The 21,469-nt window shown below is 34.9% G+C and overlaps 1 protein-coding gene across 4 annotated transcripts; it reads right to left on the bottom strand.

Moving 5' to 3' along the window:
- Positions 1-2,619: 2,619 nt before the first annotated feature.
- On the bottom strand, positions 2,620-19,570 carry LOC145119183 (binding protein). 4 transcript variants are annotated; one of them, XM_079054808.1, is made up of 39 exons: positions 19,317-19,570; positions 18,473-18,639; positions 18,050-18,113; positions 17,730-17,961; positions 17,486-17,632; positions 16,129-16,452; positions 15,705-15,927; positions 15,533-15,604; positions 15,004-15,429; positions 14,597-14,921; positions 13,825-14,256; positions 13,579-13,737; positions 13,323-13,472; positions 13,061-13,216; positions 12,801-12,842; positions 12,323-12,667; positions 12,058-12,231; positions 11,817-11,977; positions 11,400-11,715; positions 10,824-11,241; positions 10,218-10,740; positions 9,858-10,119; positions 9,585-9,776; positions 9,286-9,504; positions 9,036-9,212; positions 8,382-8,953; positions 8,089-8,302; positions 7,773-7,994; positions 7,075-7,548; positions 6,301-6,636; positions 5,765-6,214; positions 5,423-5,469; positions 5,255-5,348; positions 4,948-5,154; positions 4,740-4,865; positions 4,268-4,639; positions 3,946-4,177; positions 3,082-3,827; positions 2,620-2,967 (listed from the first exon to the last, which is right to left on the bottom strand). In XM_079054808.1, the coding sequence occupies exons 2-38, from the start codon at positions 18,610-18,612 to the stop codon at positions 3,121-3,123; spliced, it is 9,732 nt and encodes a 3,243-aa protein (XP_078910934.1). In that variant the 5' UTR covers positions 18,613-18,639; positions 19,317-19,570; the 3' UTR covers positions 2,620-2,967; positions 3,082-3,120. The 4 variants fall into 4 exon arrangements, with proteins under 4 accessions (XP_078910934.1, XP_078910932.1, XP_078910933.1 ...); XM_079054806.1 differs by having other exon boundaries at positions 18,473-18,592; XM_079054807.1 differs by having other exon boundaries at positions 2,620-2,962; positions 18,473-18,592.
- Between the last annotated feature and the right edge of the window lie 1,899 nt (positions 19,571-21,469).

Here is a 21,469-nt window from a genome sequence, read left to right as displayed (position 1 = left end):
TATATATATATATATATATATATATATATATATATATATAGTTATATACTGTACAGTTTGAGTTATAATTAAATGCCGACTTTTTTCTTTCCTATCCATTTCTTGTTTTGGTAAACCAAACGAATTCCAAATTATAATGTTTTTATAGAACTCAAAATTTTTAGTGTTTTTCTTTTTATTGAAAATAAAAACACTCATGGTTAAAAACAGAAGAAAAAAAAAATCTTTCATTAGTTAGACCGAAAAGAAAACCCAAATTATGATGGCATGTTACTAATTTAATAAAAATTTGTCCGCTCAAAAAGAGATAATTTAATCTTTGATCTCATTTGGAAACAAACAAGCAAGACTGGGCGATTTGAGTCAATAAGAGCCTACATAACGATGAAGTTCTTTTGTTGTAGTTTTTTAAGGGTGGAGGATATCGGACAATTTATAATTAGACGTAAAACTTAAAACTATATAAAAATTATTTGCTACTAATTTTAATTTCTTGTTTTATATTTTGTATTTATTTGTTTGTTAAAAATGGTTTACGGATGGGAGAGAGAAAAAAAACCATTTCCCATATGGCTATGGTTTCACATCTCTCACTTTTTGTTTGTCTTCTCAGTGTCGTATCACTCGACTTCTACTCATTACCCTTTTCACTAAGGAAATAATCATTTTTCACCGTTTTTTTTAATGTTAAACTTTTTATGTACATATGAAAAAAAAATGAAAGAAAAAAAAATGAGGTGAGGGACAACACCTCATACTCCACAATTCCCCACATCCCTTAGCCTTAGGGAAGATAGCGAAAGAATGAAAAGAAAGAAAAAATTTTGTCATCCTAAGAGCATCCATAATAAGAGAGCTTTGTAGAGTTTGTCTGGTTACAGTTAGTTAAAAATATATGGGTCACATACAATAAATGAAAAACCTCTTGGTTAAAACTTGTTAATTAACAAACTTATCCAAAAAGCTTTCAATTAAAAAACCTTTAATAAAAGATTTTTTTATTTTTACAAGATTTTTTTTGTTCACACACTATACTCGTGTTTTATAATTACTTTTAGTGCAATACTTATCATCTTTTATAATTACTTTATACTCTTTCAAAAATATTTCTAATGGCATGTCAACAACTACTTTATATTTTTAACAAATATCTTAATTAGTTATAACTAAAATCATTCAAAAGATATATTAATATGTGATTTTATTTATATATTATATCAAGGTTAAAATATATCGTTTTACTTTCTATTGATTTGTATATTTAGGTTAAAAAGTGTGTCAAGTTTATATTATTGTATTTGTATGAAATTCTTTTATAATTTAGAAATAATATCAATAAAATATAAACTAAAACAATTTCAATATATAATTATCTTTATATAATAATATGTTAATATATGTAATAATAAAATTAAAAAAAATAGATATCATTAATGCTAAACAAGATATTAAATTAATGTTAAATTGATATTTAAATGAGGTATTTTAAATGAATACTAAATTGATATTTAAATGAGGTTTTATAAAAATGATACTGATCTAGAAATAAATACAGGAGAAAAATAAAACACGATGATAATCGAAAGCTTTTACAAAAATTTTTCTTCATAAATCTTTTTTCCTTGAGTATTTTTTTCTTTGTTTTTTGTCTTCAATGGCCGGAATCATAATATAGAGTTTTTGACTATAGCTCTCTTATTATTCATATTTTCTCTTCTTCTCGAAAAACCATATAAATTATTCTTGAACGGCCAACAGGCGACAATGGCCAGCATGATTTTAATCAACTTTTTTTTTAAGAATAATTGAGCTTTCTTTTCATAATAATATCTGCAATTCTTAATAAAAATTTTGAGAAAAATGTTTATACAAATTATTCACACGTTGTATACCCATACGGTTTTTACACACACTTTTGAAAAGCCGGCAAATTTTTTACTATGGTATGGTAATGATTCTAAAATCAAAGTGTACATTGATCACGTTGTATGGTTTTAGCCGGGCTTTCTTGAGGTATCTAATAACCTTGCTTCTGCTCGCCGCCACAAATAACCAATTATTGAGTGGATTGAAGAAGAGAGTCAAAGAAATGGGCACATATGGTGATACATGACTTATCAATGGACCATAAAGATGATGATGAGGTTATACCAATAAAGAATTCTACTAATTGGTTTGAGTCACGAGAAGGGTAGATGGTGAGTTTGAAGGCGACATAGAAGATACTTTCTTGTTTATGATCACAAACAAAAATAGGACACAATCGTACCCATTTTAGGTATGAGATTATGTGACCATAAACTTAAGCAAATAACCAATTATATTGTTGCTATAGGTTGTAACTTGTGGTATGAAAAAAAAAACGATTCAAGAAGATTGCTAGTGAGTAAAAGTGAAGGAAAGTCATCTTGCCCTTGTAGCCCGTGGGATACTTGGATGAATCAAGTCGCTAATTTTTTTTATCACAACTAGGTGAACAATGTTGAAATTTGCATAAAGTATATTTTTACTTTAGTATATACAATCTCTTAATTGTTTTCCTTATTTAAAGGTTGTTAGGATTGCTTTGTTAACACTACCAAGTACAAACCATGAGATGGAAAGGAGAAGAAAAAAATATTTATAAACCCCTGAAAATGGGGATCGCCATTATAAGTTATAACTAACAATAGCAAGAAAGGAGTTGATGTTGATCTGATATGTACAAAGGGATCAACACATCTATGGTTACATTTATCATGATTAATTCATTATGTGTAATACATATAACTTTATAAAAAAAAAAAAAAGAGGCCACATATAATGTACATGAATTAGTGTGTGTTAGAATGTGTCGAACCCATAGTTTCACCGTTTTCCTTGGGAGTATTGAAAGGGGGAAAATGCACGAATATTTATATAGGTACTACTGTCTGTGTATTGTTGTACATCTTGGTAAAGTCATCATTTTGGTTATCATAATCTGCACTTTAAAATATATACATGTAACAAAGTCAGCAAAATACTTAACATCTTCCTAATCATTGTACTTGGATCACTTGTGTAAAATATATATTTTTTTTAAAAAAAAAAAAAAAATACCTGAACTCAAGTCAACTAAAGGTATGAATGAGCATGAAATCACGTCCCAGAAGTAGGTGTAGGTGTAGGTGTAGGTGTAGGTCTGGCTTTAATTAAAGTCCTGGAAACAGTGGTCCTACGAAGCTGGGGATTCTGAATGGAATACAAAAGTAAACTCCCATCCTTAGTCCCCGCCAACACACACTCCTCCTGTGTGACAGTCAAACAAGTAATAATCTTTCCAGCACCACTATACCTCCCAACTATCTCAAGCGACCTCATCAACCTCACCACAATCTGTCCCTGATCCCCCCCACACACCACAAACTCACCACACCCACTCAACTCAATACAATTCAACCTCCCGTTCGACTCGCACGAATTCAGATGCTTCCCGTTAATCGAATAAAGATGCAAACTCAAATCATCGTCAGCATAAAGCAAGATCCTTCCGTGCCTAGATGCCACCAGTTTTGACAGCTGGCACCCAGACGGGTGTTGGAGGGACCGCAGGTATCGGCCTTTCCGGAGGGTGTGGAATACGCACGTCCCGTCTTTTGATCCGCTGATCACTATGTCCAGCTCTGTGCTCGCGTATACGCATGTGATGACGTCATCGTGTCCACATAGGATGTGGAATGGTGTGTCAGCGATGACGTGGTCTTTGCGGTGGGAGGTGTCACTTGGGGTCCGCATACGTAAAACTTCCCAAATCATCACGGTTGTGTCGTAGCTACCCGTTGCTAAGATGCTGCCATCCGATGTAACTGTAGGATTTTTTTTTTTTTTTTTTTTTTTTTTTAATATAATGAGATTCTTTTTCTTTTTTACAAAAAAAAAAAAAAAAAAAGGAAAAAGAAATGAAAGCAGGTTGCTATTTCTTACCGTAAACACAGCTAACAACATCTTTATGCTGTCGGACACTCTGCACCAATCGTCCATCATTAAGGGAAATGAGCTGAAAGCTATTTTCCCAATTGCCACATGAAACAAGAAAATTGCCAGATGGTGTCTGCATTGTTGTAAAACATTGTGCTCCGAGTTCAATATTTTCAGCCAAAGGGCTACCAATTCTACGAGGCGAAACCACATCAGCACCAATCGCAAAGTAAGGATCCTGAAAAATATATATACAAAACCAACATTTTATAATAAAAATAAAATAAACCAATTATCATATCATCATGAATGAATGAATGAAACCAACCTGTGAGCTAGAAAAGGTGAAGTTCCCACCAGATGCCAATTGGGTGGTCAACCATAGTTTGACTGACATGGTGAGTCCCTGATTCACAAGGACAACATGTGACTCTGATATACCGACATACAACACAGCTGAAGGATGTGTACTTGTACTAGAAACTATTGAGGATAAAGTAATGGAAGAAGGGGCAAATCGTAGAGGGTGGGCGATTGGGATTGGTGGGCCCCGTCGAGGATGTTTCTTCCGGAAGATTTGAATTGGGGTTTGACCGAAATTAGCAATCTGGTCTTCAATGGCTGCCCTTTGTAACTCGTCTTCCATTGTTTCTAAATCAGCAGCTCCTTCGTATGTTAAATAATAGAAGATATTTGCTGCCTGTTATATTATTATTATTATTATTATAAATGATTAAAATATGCACCAACAACCAAAAACTTGTAATGAATGTTAAAAGTTAGTTTTTTTTTTTTTTAACCTCGACTGCTGGTTTTCCACGTTGTTTGTAACCAAAGATTAAATCAATCCAGTGGTGGAGATTTGAACTAACATATTCACTTTCTAGTGCTTCTCTGTTTATACTTATGAATTCTTCAGGTGATCCCTGAGCCAAAAACAATTATAATGAACAAAAAGATATCTACCATTTACTTGAGAGAAGTGACAAGTGAGCATGAAATACATACCTTGGCCCAAGGAGGGAGGCCAACATCATTCAAAGGTTCACCATCTTGTTTCACTCCAAAATGGTAAGAGTTTGAGTTAACAAGAAAGTCTGACATGTAATAGAATTCAGGCACTAACTCCTTCACATCACTTGTATTAGAAAGGCAGTTCCGATAAGTGCTCTCAATACTTTGAAAAAGTCGGTCTGCATGGTCAAATTTACCACCCTATAAAACAATAACACACATCTTATCTTACTTTGATCAAAATTCTACAACTTACTTTATGGAAGAAAAAAAAAAAAAAACACACAAATAAGTATTATACCTGCAATGTACGGTGGAGGCCTGTAAAAGGCTCTAACCTAAGGAGATAATATAGCACAATGCCCATGCTTGAGTAATGGGATCCATAAAAGAAACTGCAAAATAATATTCAGCATGTTACTAATTTTTTTTATATAGGTCTATAATGCAAGATCACTAAAAGAATTACCTGGGGATATCAGGGTCAGAGAAGTTACGGTATCTATCTTCAAAAACCTGAAATGATAAGCAAACAAGTACCCTTTTAGCATATTCAAACTATTGATCAAGAGGGTATTTTTAAATGGGCAAATTTTCAGGAAATAGCAATGTATTTTACTCTTTTTACCAATATAGACAATCTGCTTTATATTTTACCCATAATAACAACATGCTTACATTTTTTCACCAATAATAGCAATATGTAACTCATAAATTTCTTTACTGATAATAGCATATTAAAGTACATTGCTATTCTGCGTGGTTTGCCCTTTTTTGAATTCATACAGAAAGACAAGTTTAATTAAATAACCTCAAACCGTTTTTGATCCAGTGCTCCAACAGGCTTTGAAAGATCACGAAAAGTAGAAGATTTGCTAAAATCAAGAGTGTCAGATGAATAATCTGCCACTACCCAAGGAAACACAGGATACTGAGTCAAATCATTATATGATCTACCCGAAAGGGTATTGAGAACCATTAAATATTCAAAGTTTGTAATGTCTCTTCTCCTCCAGCTTTCTCTTGCAGTTTCAGCAAGCTCCAATGAAACACGTCTATCAATGAAGGAAATAACTCCAGATTTGTCTCTGTACCCCTTTGGAGAAACAGATTCGTTTTTAGTGGAAACTATCAAGCTTCCAACATCTTTGGCTTCTTTATTTGATGCAAAATTAAAAAATATTGGAGCGGTTGAATCGTTGAAGTAAATCTCTATGGCAGTGTATCTGAGCAAATAGCGAGTCCAGTGGACAGCCTTTATCTATTATCAAAAAACCAAATATTTAAGGGAAATCAATTTGAAAAGGAGGAAACAGATCGATTTAGAAAAGAAAAGAAAAAAAGAACCTTGCCAATTTCCCATCTTCTATGGCGCTTGATGTTTTCAGATTGCTTCTGAAGAAGATTACCAAGAACTGCATTTATGTTATCAGAGGCTTCCCCCTCGGATGTTAAATCTAAATTAAGTGGCCATTTGATGAACTTTTGCTTTTGTGCTGCTAAATTATCGGTTCTATTTGAATCAAAACCACCCGATGCTTGAATATTTCTAAAAACAGATGATCCACCTGTGCCTTCAACCAAGAACTCCCCAAAAAAATGTAGAAACTTCTTCATCACAGCCAAACGACCTGCTAGTTTCCTTTTTGGTGTAACAAGTACACATGGAACAGACATGAGGACCTGGCAGTTGATCAAAATGAAAAGTATGAAGATATACACATGGTATATTGGTATATGATTATTTAGGCCTAAGATCTGGTGAGAACCTTTTTTTTTTTTTTTTTGTGAGGACTAATCTGATCCATTGATCTGATCGATCAATGGTCGAAATTCATTTGGAAAATGATGTTATTAGGAGTTGGACACAATGGCATAATTGTAAATATGCTGCTTTATCTATTTAACAAAAGCCACATGTCAATTTGTGGTTGGTGGGTTTGTTTTTTTCCAACAAAACTTATTTGGTTACAAGCTTGACATCATATTTGATAATCATGCCCTTATTGAATGAATTGACCAGATTAATCCTCACAGTTCTCACGAAAAAATGGGTTCTTAGTAATCTCTCTTCAGATTATTTATTTATTTAACAACTTTTCATATAACTAGGAGACATACCTCCGACTCTATTGAGCTAGTAGTAGTAGAGGAATGATCTTTCCTGTCATGGAAATCCCTCTGCTCACTTTCCTCTTTTGGAGCCTCTGAGTTCTGTCTCTCCGGTAAATCCTCACTGGTGGAAGCCTTCTGCTCACTGATTTCAGCATCAAGTTCTACAGATTCCAAAAAACTTTCATCTGTAATCCTTCGAATTCCTTTAAGCAAGAACTGTTTCATTTGCTGTGGAATGTGAGCTGCAAACCCTGACTTTGTTTCGGGTGGAGAAGGAACAGTCCCATTGGTAGGAACAGTTGAAGGAGGATGACAAAGCTTTTCATTAAAATGATAATTTTGTCTTAACTTCTGCCTACGCCTCCATCTGTCTTCTGTCTTGTCAAGCTTCCAGTGTGTAACAATTTTGTTAGGGAATGGATTAGCTGACCATGGACCTCTTTCATCTATCAGAGTGCGAAGTATATGTATCCAATTTTCCTGTTACAAGTTTGGCTTTTGTGTGAAAACAGTGCTACAACAACATTAAAAACTTGCCCTAATTTTAAAGATATAATTAGCTTTGCATTATTTTAAGTCTGTTTATCGTGTGAAAACAGTGCTGCAACATGTATGACTTGTCAACAGCAGAATCTGGAAAATGGCAATCATAATCACATGCAAACAAGGCAGCAGGAATAGCCAAGATAAAGCTTTAAGCTTACAGCGGTGACTTGTTGCTCCTCATCATGAGCAAGCTGGAAGGAAGCTCTTCTGCTGTCATCTGAGGCAAGAATAGAATTTAAGCTACTGCGTATATCATCTTCAAAAGCTCTCCATTGATTCAAATCAGAAGATATAATTTCATTCATTCTAACACGAAACTCAGCAACTTGTTTTGTTTGCTCGGCACGGCTATTTCTTAAATATTTAACCTCATCTGAAACCTGAAAATCACATAATCATTGGATTTAATAAGATTCCATTGGTATTCAAACTAAGACAGAATGGAAAGTAAATGGAAGTAGCAATAAGACACACCGCAATACGCACGCGATCCTTTTGTATCAAGTTCTGGATTGTTCCGGATTCCTTTGAGACACTGCTTGTATCTAATAAATCATCTCTTCCAACAATACTGGTTGCCAACATCAGCTTCCCACAGTCGACTGCTTCACGGATCAAATGAGCAATGACATGAAACCGAGCACCATCATCCAACATCCCAAACTGGGATCTAACAGCAAGCAATGCCCTATGTGAAAGAAAATCTTATAATCTCACATTCACCAACACTTGTTAAAGAAAATCCAAAAGAATAAGAAAAGCAATACCAGATAAAAACTTGTAGTCGACTTTTGCTTTGTTCATCATCAGCAGAGAGGATACAGGGCAGTATGGGAATGAACTGTTGGACACATCGTGAAGCTCTTTCAAGAGAAGATTTGCATAGATATACGATCATAAGTCGAAAAGCAATCCTTGAACACTTTTCAGACCTTAGCAGCATAGCTTTATCGATTACTTTGTTTGGTTTCCCACTGAGTGCATTTGTGAGTCCTCCTGACACAACAACAGCAGCCATCTCTGCAGCAGGAATGTTAAGTGACTCGACCAAACCACGTGCTCTTTGACCAAAAGATGGCCCTACAGATGATGATGATTTTGGTAACAACCTGCTTGGCCCTTTCCCATGCATTTCACTAATCACAACCCATAAATTGTCATACAGATTCCACCATGATTCATCAATCTTTTCAATTTGATTAGAGACAGACTGCTTGTGAGCCTTTGAGATATGATCATGACCATCTCCCTGAAGGGCCTCATACAAAGCAGAAACAAGATCTCTATCATTTTCCAACCGAATGTGTTCAGGAGAGAAATCATAGCCACATGCTGGAAACTGCAATAGAATAAGAGAACATAACATACCACGTAAATTACAGAGTCAAAGAAGCCAACCAAAAGATATTAAAGGAACATACTGGAAGCTTGTTATCAAGTTCAGAGATCAGCAGCTCATCAACTAGTTTCAGAAGGTACAATGTATTGTCACGACATGGCTGTGAGGAAAGGATAATTTCTCTAGAAGATAAGTCCACAAGCCTCTTCATCAAATCCTCATATATATCACGTAGCAGGTACCAATATGACTTGCCACCCTGTAAAAAGTTAGAAATATAAATCCAAAATGAAACTAGAAAGATTGTGTGACAAGTAAAGGGAAGAGCATACATGTTCATATTGCATCAGGAGAAAATTCACAGTCTCTTCCAGAGGTTGCCATCCACCTTTTGATGACTGTATGTAGTGACATAGAACTAGAGAAAATAAGGTCTTCACATGGTTCTGCTCAACTAATTCAGGGTCACCATCACGTTGTGGTTTCATTTTGTAGGTTTTCAACACATCAAGCTTCATGGAAGCAACTAACCATGCTTGCCATCCATTTTCCTATAATAATAAAAAAAATTGAGTTATCTTAAGATTTGCAGTAAAAAAGTGGTAGGAATAATACTCGTTGAACCTCTTACCATAAGTGCCTCAATGTTAGAGGTATTTGAATCTAGCAATTCAAGCAGATCTTCAAGTATTTTTATTCTTGAATTTGCATCCTCACAGTTAGACATAAATTTAAAAATGAGAACCAATATTTGAGGTAGGAAGAACTGCACATTGGTTCCTTTGTTTCTTTGCTTCTCAGGCTGATTATGTCTCTGTATAACCTGCAAAATCATAAGAGTGTTTCAGTTAACTACAGCCTTATAAAAGTAGAATGACAAAACTATCCCCACAAGGGACATCACCTGTTTCGGGCTAGCACCACCAAGAAGAACATCGAAAAAAGTTGCACAAAGAAGATCTGTCTGAGGAAATCGGAACAGCCTGTCTGACATGGCAGAGAAAATGGGTGGCAGCCTTAACTCGATTCTCTTGGGGCCTTCTAGAAGAGTCTTTGATCTTCCCATGGCTAAAGTAAAGAATTTTGACTCCTTTTTCTCAGATGGGATACCAACCAAAAGTCTTCCCAGGAATTGCAAACCGAGCAATCGGATTGGTTCATAGCCCCTACAATATATATATATATATATATATATATATATATATATATATATAAATCAAATCAAAATAGGATTGGTCATGTTTTAAACACAAGAGAAAAGTACCTTTGAAGCAGATTGACAAAAAGACGACAGCCGCCAACTACAGTGACTTGCTCAAGAAAAGATGCAAGCAGTGATTTTTGAGAAAGAGCTCGGATAATCATATGTAAAATGTCCTCAATGCATGCCATGTCTTGACTTGTCTCAAAAAAGGATACAAGAGATTCAATATCCGACACTGTAATATGCTCCTTAAGACTCATTTCACCAATACTCAGTAAAAGCAGCCGTATTTTTTGTATTTCTTCTTTGTTGGGCCTCTCTCCAAAATCTTTGTTGGTTATAGGCTGCAAGAGAGGTTTGCTTCCAGCAATGGGAGAAGGCATTTTATCCCAGTAAAACTGGTGGATTATATCAAGAACACGTGGAAAACGACATAAAGATTTTAGAAGCCTTGGATCATTATCAAATTGCTGAATGAGAAACATGTATAGTTCTCTTTGCACGTTGTAGGCTGCATATACCCAGATGAAAGGATTGAGAAATACATGCGATATTGCATCCTCCACAAGGACTTCAGCCAAGCCTGTATAATAATTAATAAATAAACAATTATTCCATGAGAATATGTTAAAAAGACTAAACCACGAAATCTCAAGAGTTACCAACCACAATTTGAGATGACATTTAGCATATGTTTGAGAGCCGATAAGGTATCCATATTAAGTTGTTGGGAAGGGAGTGACTGCAACAGAAAACCAAGAACCGAAAATCCAGAAAGATTGAGCATTTGCTGTTGATTTGAGAGGTTTTCATCTAGAACAGAGGCAATAAGCTCAATGATTTCAGCAGTTATGCGCTCTTTAGTTATAGGTGTCAGCAGATTCTGACTGTCATTCTCGTACAAATCGATGCGGGTGAAGAGAGGGAAAAAGACAGAAACGCCCCCAGCACAGTAGATAATCTGTTGCAACAATCGCCGAGAACATAGTTGAGTCCCATTTTTAACAGTTGCCTCAAATGAACTCTTGTCAACCGCATGATCCAGCAAAGATGAAACATTAAATAACGCCCTGCGATTGCTAGCCTGAAAATGAGAACAAACGTAAGAATTCTTTAATGGCCATAAGCAATGTAAGAGAAAAGAAAACTTTGCCCTTGTTTAATTGACTAGCTTTTAACAGCAGACTGTAAAAGAAAAAGAAAATTTTCATGTATATTATCAGGGAAAGTTGTAAGGAAAACCTGTGCATTGAGTCCAAATATAATCTTAGAAGCCAGACCATCTTTGGCATCAAGAACCCCACTGGGCAGTGGGTTATCAGCAGAAACTGTAACTTCATTATCAAGAAAAGAGTACATGTAGTTTGGGCCTAGGAAATTGATTCCCTGCACTTGTTCAGAAGTGATGGCATCATTGAAGAGATAAACTGGACCGATTTGACCAAAAAATGGAGATGATTCTTTGCTGGAAGAGGAAGTGGTATCTTCTTCATAAGAAAGCAAATTAATCGGTGCTCCTATCATGCAACCGGTCAACGGTTCATTGACTTTGGGATAGCTGAACAAATAAACATAAAAAAGACAAGCAATTAGTTATTTACTGAAAGTTAGTAATAGAACAAAATCATAAAATTCTTCTTAAAACCAAATGGTTCAGACCTGCATTTTTCTGAAGAAACAAGAGCTCCATCCAGATAACATTTTACTAGACTCCCTCCTGAGAAAGCTCTGCCAATACTGTGAGTTAGGCACAGAAAATGCCATTTTTTACCAACAAGATTGAGAGGAAATGAAACACACTGTTGCTTCTGATATCTTGACTGCAAACAATAAACAAAACACAATTAAAATGTGCTAGAAAACAAAATATATAGTCTCTTATAAAAACATATCATTCTACCTCAAAAATAAGCCTATCCTTTGCAAGGACAGCCAAGCATCCTCTTCTACTATCTGAAAGAAAACTAAAAAGCCCCATTGTTCCATTTGTAGGAAAGCTTTCTACACGAAGCCAACAAGAAAAAGAATATCCTTTATAAAGAGGTAACTGCAGTGGCGTGTTGATTATTATTCCCTGCAAGAAAAAGAAAAAAAAAAAAAAAAACTGAGTATGCAGATAAATAAAAACAAATACCCATCAGTCAATTAAATGCAACCAAACTTACAGAATCATTTCCATCAAAGTTAAAGAAGGCTGTGGGTCCCTTTTCATTTAGCATAGATGAAATATTGGTTAATAATAATGAGCAATACTGCTGGCGGGTCCCCACTCTCTCACTTCGAAGTAGAGCAAATATTTTGCGAATTTCTTTCCCAGATACACTATGTCCACCAGTGACCTGAATTAACTGGCCAATTTTGAGGACAACACTGTCATTATCTTCACAAGGAAACCAGTCAAGAAGAAAACTAAGTGTTCCCACTCGGACACATGAAGCTCTATTTGATATGGAATCTCTGAGTAGATGAAGAAACATGTTCAGCCCTTCATTTCGCATTGAGTCACTGCTCTGCCCAGTTTTAAGATGGAACAGTAAAGATTCAGAATGATTTATGCGTAATCATTATAAAAAGAATTATTGCTAATTTGCTAGCTTCAAAGATAACAAAATAGAGATATAAAGTGGAAGATGATTAACCAACCTTCTGCAATACACTCAGATAAAGCAAGATAACATCTTCATTCTGATGCCAAAAAAAGGAAAAATATCAGCTCGTGAAACACAAAGAAAAAAAAAACTTATGAACTTAGGAGACTGTTTCTTTTTTACGTAATGGTAAGGGTAAAATGGTCATTTAGTCTCATTCAGAAGGTTAATTCAGTCTACAAAAGATACAGACAGACTCATTACCCATACAAGACTTGATAGGGAGGAAAAACAGAAACAGAAACAGAAACTTACCCTCATAACAGGATTCTTTTTGAGATCAAACTTTCCATCAACAAGCATATCGAGTAGAGCGGTTAAAAGACCTGCATTGGGTCTTCTGTGACAGAAGTCTAACAGCAAACTTTGCAGTGTCCGGTAACCTTTTCCAACAAGAGCTCGGAAAGCAGTCTACAAAAAATTCAGGTGTCAATAATGTTTGATTAGAAACCAAAATAAGCTTATTAAACAAGACACAAAATCCTACACAACAAATAAGAAAAAATGAATCTAGTACCTTGGAGGCATCATTACCCGTAAGCAGAGAGGTTAGAGTTTGAAGAACATTTAAAACCAGCTTTTCACCCTCATCATCTTCAGCATACCCATGCAATAAAGATACAACATGCAGAAAACACTCACCATCACGGAACAAAGTCTGGAAGTACTGCAAATATACAAAAGAAAAAGAAAAAAAAACGTAAGACTCGTTTTGACTTTTGACTACACCACAATGTATAATCATATACAAAATTATGAAAAAGAAAATATACCATCCGGTCTTTCACAAGCATGTCTCTCATCCCAACCAGTAGATCAATTGATAGTTTTGCAAAGTTTTTCTCCCTTTCTTTGAGATGTGTAAAGGTTTCCAAGTATTTGGAACATAAGTATAACTTTGCCTTTTGGTCTTCTTCAGAAGATGGAATGATCTGCCAAAGTCGAATACAAAAAATGCATTGATACGCAAACACACACATGTATATAGAATAAAGAGAAGAAGAAACTAGAAAGTATACCTTCATGAGGGCAAAGATATAAGAAAGCATGGAACTTCTCAAACATTCTTCCCAGAAAAGATCAAACAAACAATCGATACATGTAGAACTATTCAAAACCAAAAACTTTGCTTCTTCAGTAACCGAAAAGAACTCTGCAAAAAGCTGCATGCAAGCTTCCATACTATCCCGCCAACCACGAACATTCCCTGGTGACTTTGATTTCTTTAAAATTTGTGAACTACTCCTTTCACTTTCAGGTCTTTTGGACTCTTGAGCTTGAATACAAGTAACTTTGACCACACGAGGAATTGCATCAAGTGTCTTAAAAGAAGTAAACGTTTTCTCAGGTGCAAGCTGCAAAATGTGGAGTAGACACTTTGCTAGACCAGTGGTAACCTCAGGATTACAAGCAAACAGTTCCAGGGCATCTAACAGCACAGAGCATTCAGGCTGCCATAACAAAAACAATTAGATGCATAAGCAATACTATCTGATAAACTTAATTAGAGGGGAAAAAGTGGCAGGAAATAGCAACATAGGTTATTATTTTTACCAATATAGACTGTTTTTTATTTTTTACCCATAATAACAATGTATTTACACTTTTTTACCCGTACTTGCAATGTTGATAGCAATATGTAAACTGATAATAGCAACATAGTACATCCAAATCAGGTGTGCAAATTATCATTGTCAATCACAAAACTTTATAAACTAATCTTGGTTATGCCAATGTGGACCCTTTATCTGATAAAGTAAGTTGTCTGGAGAAAAAAGAGAAGGAACTTACCATATTATGTGAAGTTGCATCCAGTGTTGCAGCAAACTCCACAACAGAAATTACATTTGTTTGAAGGATATCAGTTTCATAGCTTGGTACTCGTTTGTTAGTGGATCTTGAACGAGTAAAAGGCTCAGTGCTCCATGGGCGATCATCACTATAGTTAAAATAAGCTTCAGGAATTACTTTTGAACCACTTCCAAAATAGAAGTGCTCTGAAAAGATAAAATCCCACACCCCTTCTGACCGAAATACATCCAGTGATGAGGGGGATAAAACTAGAATCTTCCTAAATACAAATAGCACATAATGCTGCAGTGAATACAGAAATATTCTGCAATCAAATGAAGACGAAAAAAGTTAAATGTTAATGTGAAAAGAATATGAAAAAGAATAGTTGTTAGAAAATGGTTCACCTTAAGTGGCTAGGAAGCTCATTTTGATTTGAAAAGGCCTTGATGCTTGGAAATACAGTTAGAAGAACCCTCATCATGAACTTTATTGAAAGTTCCCCATAGACAGAGGAAAATGGAAAAGTACTACGACCCGATTGCACTTGATGTGATCTTAAATCCTCTAATGGGATAATAAAGGAATAAAGGGTTTTGCTCAAATTAACAGTATAATTACTCCAATACTGACAACTAGGTTTATTCACAGACGAAGAAGTTTCTGTTATTCCTGTACTCTGAATATTGGCTTTCAAATCATCCTCCACCGATGAGTTGCTTCTTTGTTGCATGAATTCTTGAAACACGAATGCTGGCAAACAAAAGCTATTTGCAAATTTGTGCACTCTTCCATTTTCACAGAGAAATTGCAAATTGTTCAAGTTGCCAAAACTGTATCATGGTTAAGTGCATCAAATCAACAGTATAATGAAGTGATTTCTATTTTTCACTGATATTAAAATGGAAAAAAAAATGGGCATAAATGAAAGGATACACAGCTTCTCTGAGGACCTCCAAAGAAAGAACATGGAGCTGCAAAACCCACATTAAACGATTTCCATCTCCACTACAAAAAATGTGAACCAAAAAGTCATGTCAACAAAACATAAAACTATAAATGAAGAAGATATCCAACTAAAAACACAAAAAGACCATTGATATGTTACCTTCCATGATCAGAAGAAGATGAATTCCTTGAACTTAAAGAGTTAAATGATGGAACTCCCAAAGCATCCAACAACACCTCAAGGCCCCCAATGCTCCGAAAATGGTTTTGACCACGTGGGTTATCAGTCAATGCCAACTGAAGAGTCCTTAAAGTCATATACTGAAGAGACGAATCTGTCCATTGTTCTTTTAAACTTAATCGTCTAATCACCCGCAACAGCTCTGAAAACACCATTAAAAAGATTACCTCCCTTCATACAAAAAGCATAATTTAAAGTGCAAACAGGGCAAGCAAAAAAGATTCATGGAAAGCATTAAACCTAGGAAAGAATGAAAGTGATTAATAGCCCATTTTTATTTATCTCAGATATTCAAATGTGTTTAGTTCTCAACAGAAAGTAAATCTGAAGATGCATACCTTACCTACTAACCAATTAAGACCACCAGCTTCCATCACTGATATGACTGCCTTCTGATGCCACTGCAATCTTTTTTCAGAAAGAGGATCCCTTGAATCAATGAAAGGTTCTGGGGTTGTGGCCATTTTTTCAATACTATCCTCCAAGTTGTCAACGTCTATCTGAGCTTTTCCATATATATCTAGCTGTAAATTGATAAACCCGCATAAAATTGAAACCACATGTACAAGTATTTTTTGTAAAACACCAGCCTTTTGTACATTAGAACTCGATAAAGTTTCATCAGCTGAAAGCGCGCCAGCAATGGTTTTCAATTGGACAACAGCAGCTGAAACAAATATTGCAATGTTAAATGCTAGAAAAGAATAAATACAAGAACACAATGACATATACAAGTTTGCATTGTCTACTTCATATACAGAAATGCAAGTATGTAGTAATCAGATCTGGTAAATATTTTAGGTTTTTGTTTCTATTATGAGATTAGGCCCGCATTTTATAAATAGGATACAACCTAAATAGGAAATTTAATTTAATAACGTAAAGATCTCATGTAGCCATGTTCTATAAATAGTTAAATACTATATCTAACACTCCTCAAGTGGGAGGAAAGATGTTAATGATGCCTAACTAGTTGCAAATAAAATCTATTTGTGTTTTCTATAGAAAGTGCTTGAACTCTGAAACCCCAAAAAATATCATTTTAAGTGATAATAATGTCATCAAGATTCGATTGGACAACCCTAGTGATACCTCAAGAACACTAAATAATCTTCTGAACTTCATACTGAACTCCCTAATCACTCTAGGGGATTGGGGGATAGTCTAAGACCATATAAGAACATTGTCAACATTCATTAGATGCACCTTCCTCAACAATTAACCTAGTGGGAGTTTTGTGTATACTTCTTTCTAAAGAACGATATTAAGGAAGGCAATCTTTACATCCAACTAACAAAGGCAAGTGATTGATGATATCTAAGGCAATACAAATACGAATAGATAGCATCTTGGCCTAAAGAAAAGGTTTCATCATAGTCATATGAATCCCATCATTCCCATAAGCCTACAAATAGTCCTTTAAAAATACAAACACAGATCTCCTAAAGCAATAAATCTTTTGTTGGCAAACCTCATTGGTCAATTACAGCATACAAGACGACAATCTGAGCATTAAAAACTACACAATATCTTAGTCAAAAAGCTAATGGCTAAAAGAGAACATTAGGTGCTGTAGATCGAATCAAAGACACTATTCATTAGGTTCTGAACAAATCTGGCTGATTATTGATTAAACAGCCAAAACATATCACAAACAATGTCAGACAATAAAGCAAAAAATATTATAGCCTGAAATATACCTTTCATTAGCGCTGTCAGCTTTTGAATACCACCATAATAGCCCAAAACTTTACAGTTATGCATTGACCGGGTCATGATAGTCAAACATTTTAAGACACGAAAACCTTCAGGTGGAATGACCAAGTTACTTGAAGAACCTGATATGCCTGTCAATGAAGGCAAATCATTTATGTTTATTGAAATAATTTCATGCAAGAAATATAAGCCAATGAAGATTAAAAAGTGAAAAATAGGTTAACTTACATTCAGTGACCATAGCTGTTATATTTGTAACTTCTTCTATCAAGATCACTATGATTTCAGCAGGATGTGCAGCAGAACAGCCAATGATAACCTCATCAGGATTTTCAGACTCCTCCCCAGATGCAACACCCAAAGCAGCTTCTGTGGAATTATCTAAATCTAATGGCTCCCAATTCTTGTATATTACAAAAAATTGTTTAAGAAATATATGAAAAGCCTTTTGTATTTCTGCCTGCAAATTAAGACAAGTCAATGTTAAATGATGTATGACAAAGTTCAATTTTAATCGATAAATAGTTTATGCAGTGACATCGCAATACCTTTTCAGAGACACTTTGATATCTCTCCCATAGTGCAGATAAAATTGCCTCATCACCAATATCACTGAAAAGAAAACAAAACTGGAAGTCTTAAAAACTCTGCATGTACTCAAGAAGTAAAAAAAGAACAAGCAATTAGACTGCATTTTTACCCAAAAACATATATTTTTCGTTTATAGATGAAAAAAGCAACTCTATTTAGGACAATGCAAAGAAGAAACAATGCTCCACAAATGTATCAGTTATTTAATACATGTAAAACTTCTGTATTTACAAATAACAACACTAGATATAATCATATAACACACATCAGTAATCCCAGCCTTTACACGTAAGGTAGACAACAGAAACACTACAAATGTAACAGTTGTTGACTATATGATAATACCTAATCACTGTCTTGAAATCAGCAAAAAAAAGTACCTGAATTTAACTTTTGGAGATGGAACAGGGAACTTATGAGATGCTGACCCTACACTATAGTCACCACCATAGCCAGATGTCCTTCGAATAAGACCAGCAACACCTCTTACAATGTTCATTCTTCCACCGCCAATATTCATACACAATCAAGACTTATACCCATCAAACTTCAAAACAATACAATCCACATTAAAACAAAAACAAAATAACTCGTTTAATTCAACATAAGTGATCAGGTTTTCTTGCAAACAAAATATGATAGAACAGAAAATGTTCAAATAACTGGTCTAACAGCAATTATAATCCACACACACACACACAGAGCTTAAGTATTCCTTTGTTTTTCATGGGATGTAAAATTGGTTCTTCACTCTCAAGTATGCTATTTATGTTAATTCTAGTTCATAATTTAATCTGAGAAGCAAAATAATGTCATGTCATGGAATAAACTTGTTGGACACACAATCTCAACATTACTTTTGCTTTCACTGTATCTAATCATCTAGATATAGTTGGTTGATTGCTGTCAAATATATGTAATACGATCAAGGTAGTTAGCTTACTATGCAAAGGAGCATCATACTATTAACTGTCAACAATATTGAGAAATACAGATACACAGACACATTCAGCATTAACGTCCTTTCGCTAACTTCATAACTTTTGTTACTTAAGTCGCATAGAATACAAATGAAATAGTACAGACAATGTTGGCTTATATTACTTTCGGAAAATTGATGATTAGCTATGTGCTCCCATGTTAGCTTTCCGGTTAACATAGGCAAACAAAATAGCAGATAGAGAAATTATGATTTTTAATTGTCAAAGATATCCATCGAAATACCTAATTCGCCGAAACTTCGTTGACGAGAATCCGCCCTTCCGATTGCGGATCATCGCTTATGTAGCGAAACCATCGAAAAAAACTGAAATTGTTCGACAAAATTCCTCTTCTACGTAGACGTTCAATAGATCTAACTGAAATTATGGTCTTATTCTGTAATCTGATGCTGATTTCTTCTCCAAGGTAATTAATTCCACTTGTTCACAAAAACCTTAGTGAGGAATTTAACGAAAAGGGAACAAGAAACAAGAAGAGGATCGATCGTGGAGGTTGAAGATGATCGAGATTATAGCATTTCCAAGAAGCACCCTTTGGTTTTTACTCTTGTTCATTCGGGGCACCCTTTTTGTTTTATTACGTTTAGTAGCCCCTTTTACATTCGGGAAATCTTCCTTAAATTCCTACATTCCAACTTTATTTATGATTTAGGGGTCGTTTAATAGTTGCTGACTGGTTAGAGCTGACGGGGTTAGAAGCTGACTGGGTTAGAAATGCTGACTGAGTCCATATCTGACTGAGTTTATGCTGTTTGATTATTTATCTGAATGGTTGTGCTGAATGAAAAAATGATCATATTACCCTTGTGTTGTCTCTTGTGCTGGATAAAAAAATTATAAAAACACAAATTATCATATAAAATCCAAATTAAACATACATCAATTTTGATTTCATACAAATAAATTTTAACAAATTCACAGCATATAACACTTTCTTATCTTAACAAATTTTGATTTCTTATCTTAACAAAATTCATAGCATATAACACTTTCTTATCTTAACAAATTTCATACAACATAAATTTTGATTTCATACAAATAAATTTTGATCTCATAAGCATATAACACTCTCTTGGGCATTTTGTCAAACACGTTGTGTGCACAACTTATCTCCTCCCTTTTCTAGCGGATTTTAGAGTGGCATTGCTCCAAAAATAGATTTACAAACAGATGCACATTCAAGACCATTTGAAACAAGACAATGGAATCAAATCAAGATTCTATATTTTCAAAACCAGTAGATTTCTGCACTTGGGTAAAGTCATAAAAAAAAGCAAAAAAAAAAAACACTCAAGAAAACGTTACCTGCAGTAGAGAAGATGGCGCATGAGGTGCAGATCGAGGATGGCGCTGTGTAATCGTCGCCGGAGAGCTGTTGGCGATGGAGGCGATCAGCTGCAGCAGGTGTCGCTTTTGTCTAGGTTAACAGCGAAGGAAGCTAGAGGCGAGCAAGGGTACGCTTCTTATTTTCAGTCAAGAGTTTTTTTTTTGCTTACCGGGTAAGTGGATTGGCTGACCGAGGTTAATTGGAATGCTGACCGAATCAGCTATATTTTGTATTTATCAAACAGCTGACTGCTGACCGAGTCAGCAGTCAGCACTGACCGGACCCGGTAAGTTGAAATCAAACAGGCCCTTAGCTATGATTCTTTTTTTTTTTTTTTACAAAATAGCCCAAAAAACCCTTCAAAGATATTTGATTTTGGGAAATGTGTTAGGTTTCTCACCCCCTTTGAACCAAAGGTGGGTAAATTGCAACGGATTTTAACCCTTCAACCTCGTCTTGGCTATTTATTCACTAAAAATTAGTTACATTTCTTTGATTTTTCACATTGCCACGATTATATAATGGAGAAATTATCCCAAGAAAATTAGGAATTTTATGTTTACGATGAGTACGAGGATGGAGATTTTGAGGATGTTCTAATAGATGTTGAACCGGAATATTATTTCAAAGCACATGCCAAGGACGAATGCAATGATGATTTTTTGAACACTCTATACGATGAAGACATCAATATATTTTCCTGATGGTGTAGTCTGGTGAAGGAGATATGAGTGGAGTATAATACAGCACACACGATTCGATTGTCATATGATTTAAGATGAAGATGGGAGTGGGGTAGAATACACCACACACGATCCAAACTGTCAAATGAAATAAGATGAAACTAACTATTAGTGAAATGTATGAATCACCATATCAATTGAAAAATTATCAAACTAATGTTAATTAGTAAATTCTTTATATGAATTGACAAGTTGCCCCAAGTGGCCCTATTGTTTTTGAATTGAGGAATGATTGTGATTTGTATATTGTTGATTTGGATGCTCATGTATGTACTTGTAGACTCTAGGAGATATCAAGAATACCTT

The sequence above is a fragment of the Lactuca virosa genome, chromosome 6, assembly GCF_052849685.1.
Source record: "Lactuca virosa cultivar CGN04683 chromosome 6, Lactuca_virosa_CGN04683_v6, whole genome shotgun sequence".
Lineage (NCBI taxonomy): Eukaryota > Viridiplantae > Streptophyta > Magnoliopsida > Asterales > Asteraceae > Lactuca > Lactuca virosa.
Note: the sequence above shows the minus strand (reverse complement) of the source record. Positions and strands in the feature narration are given on the sequence as shown.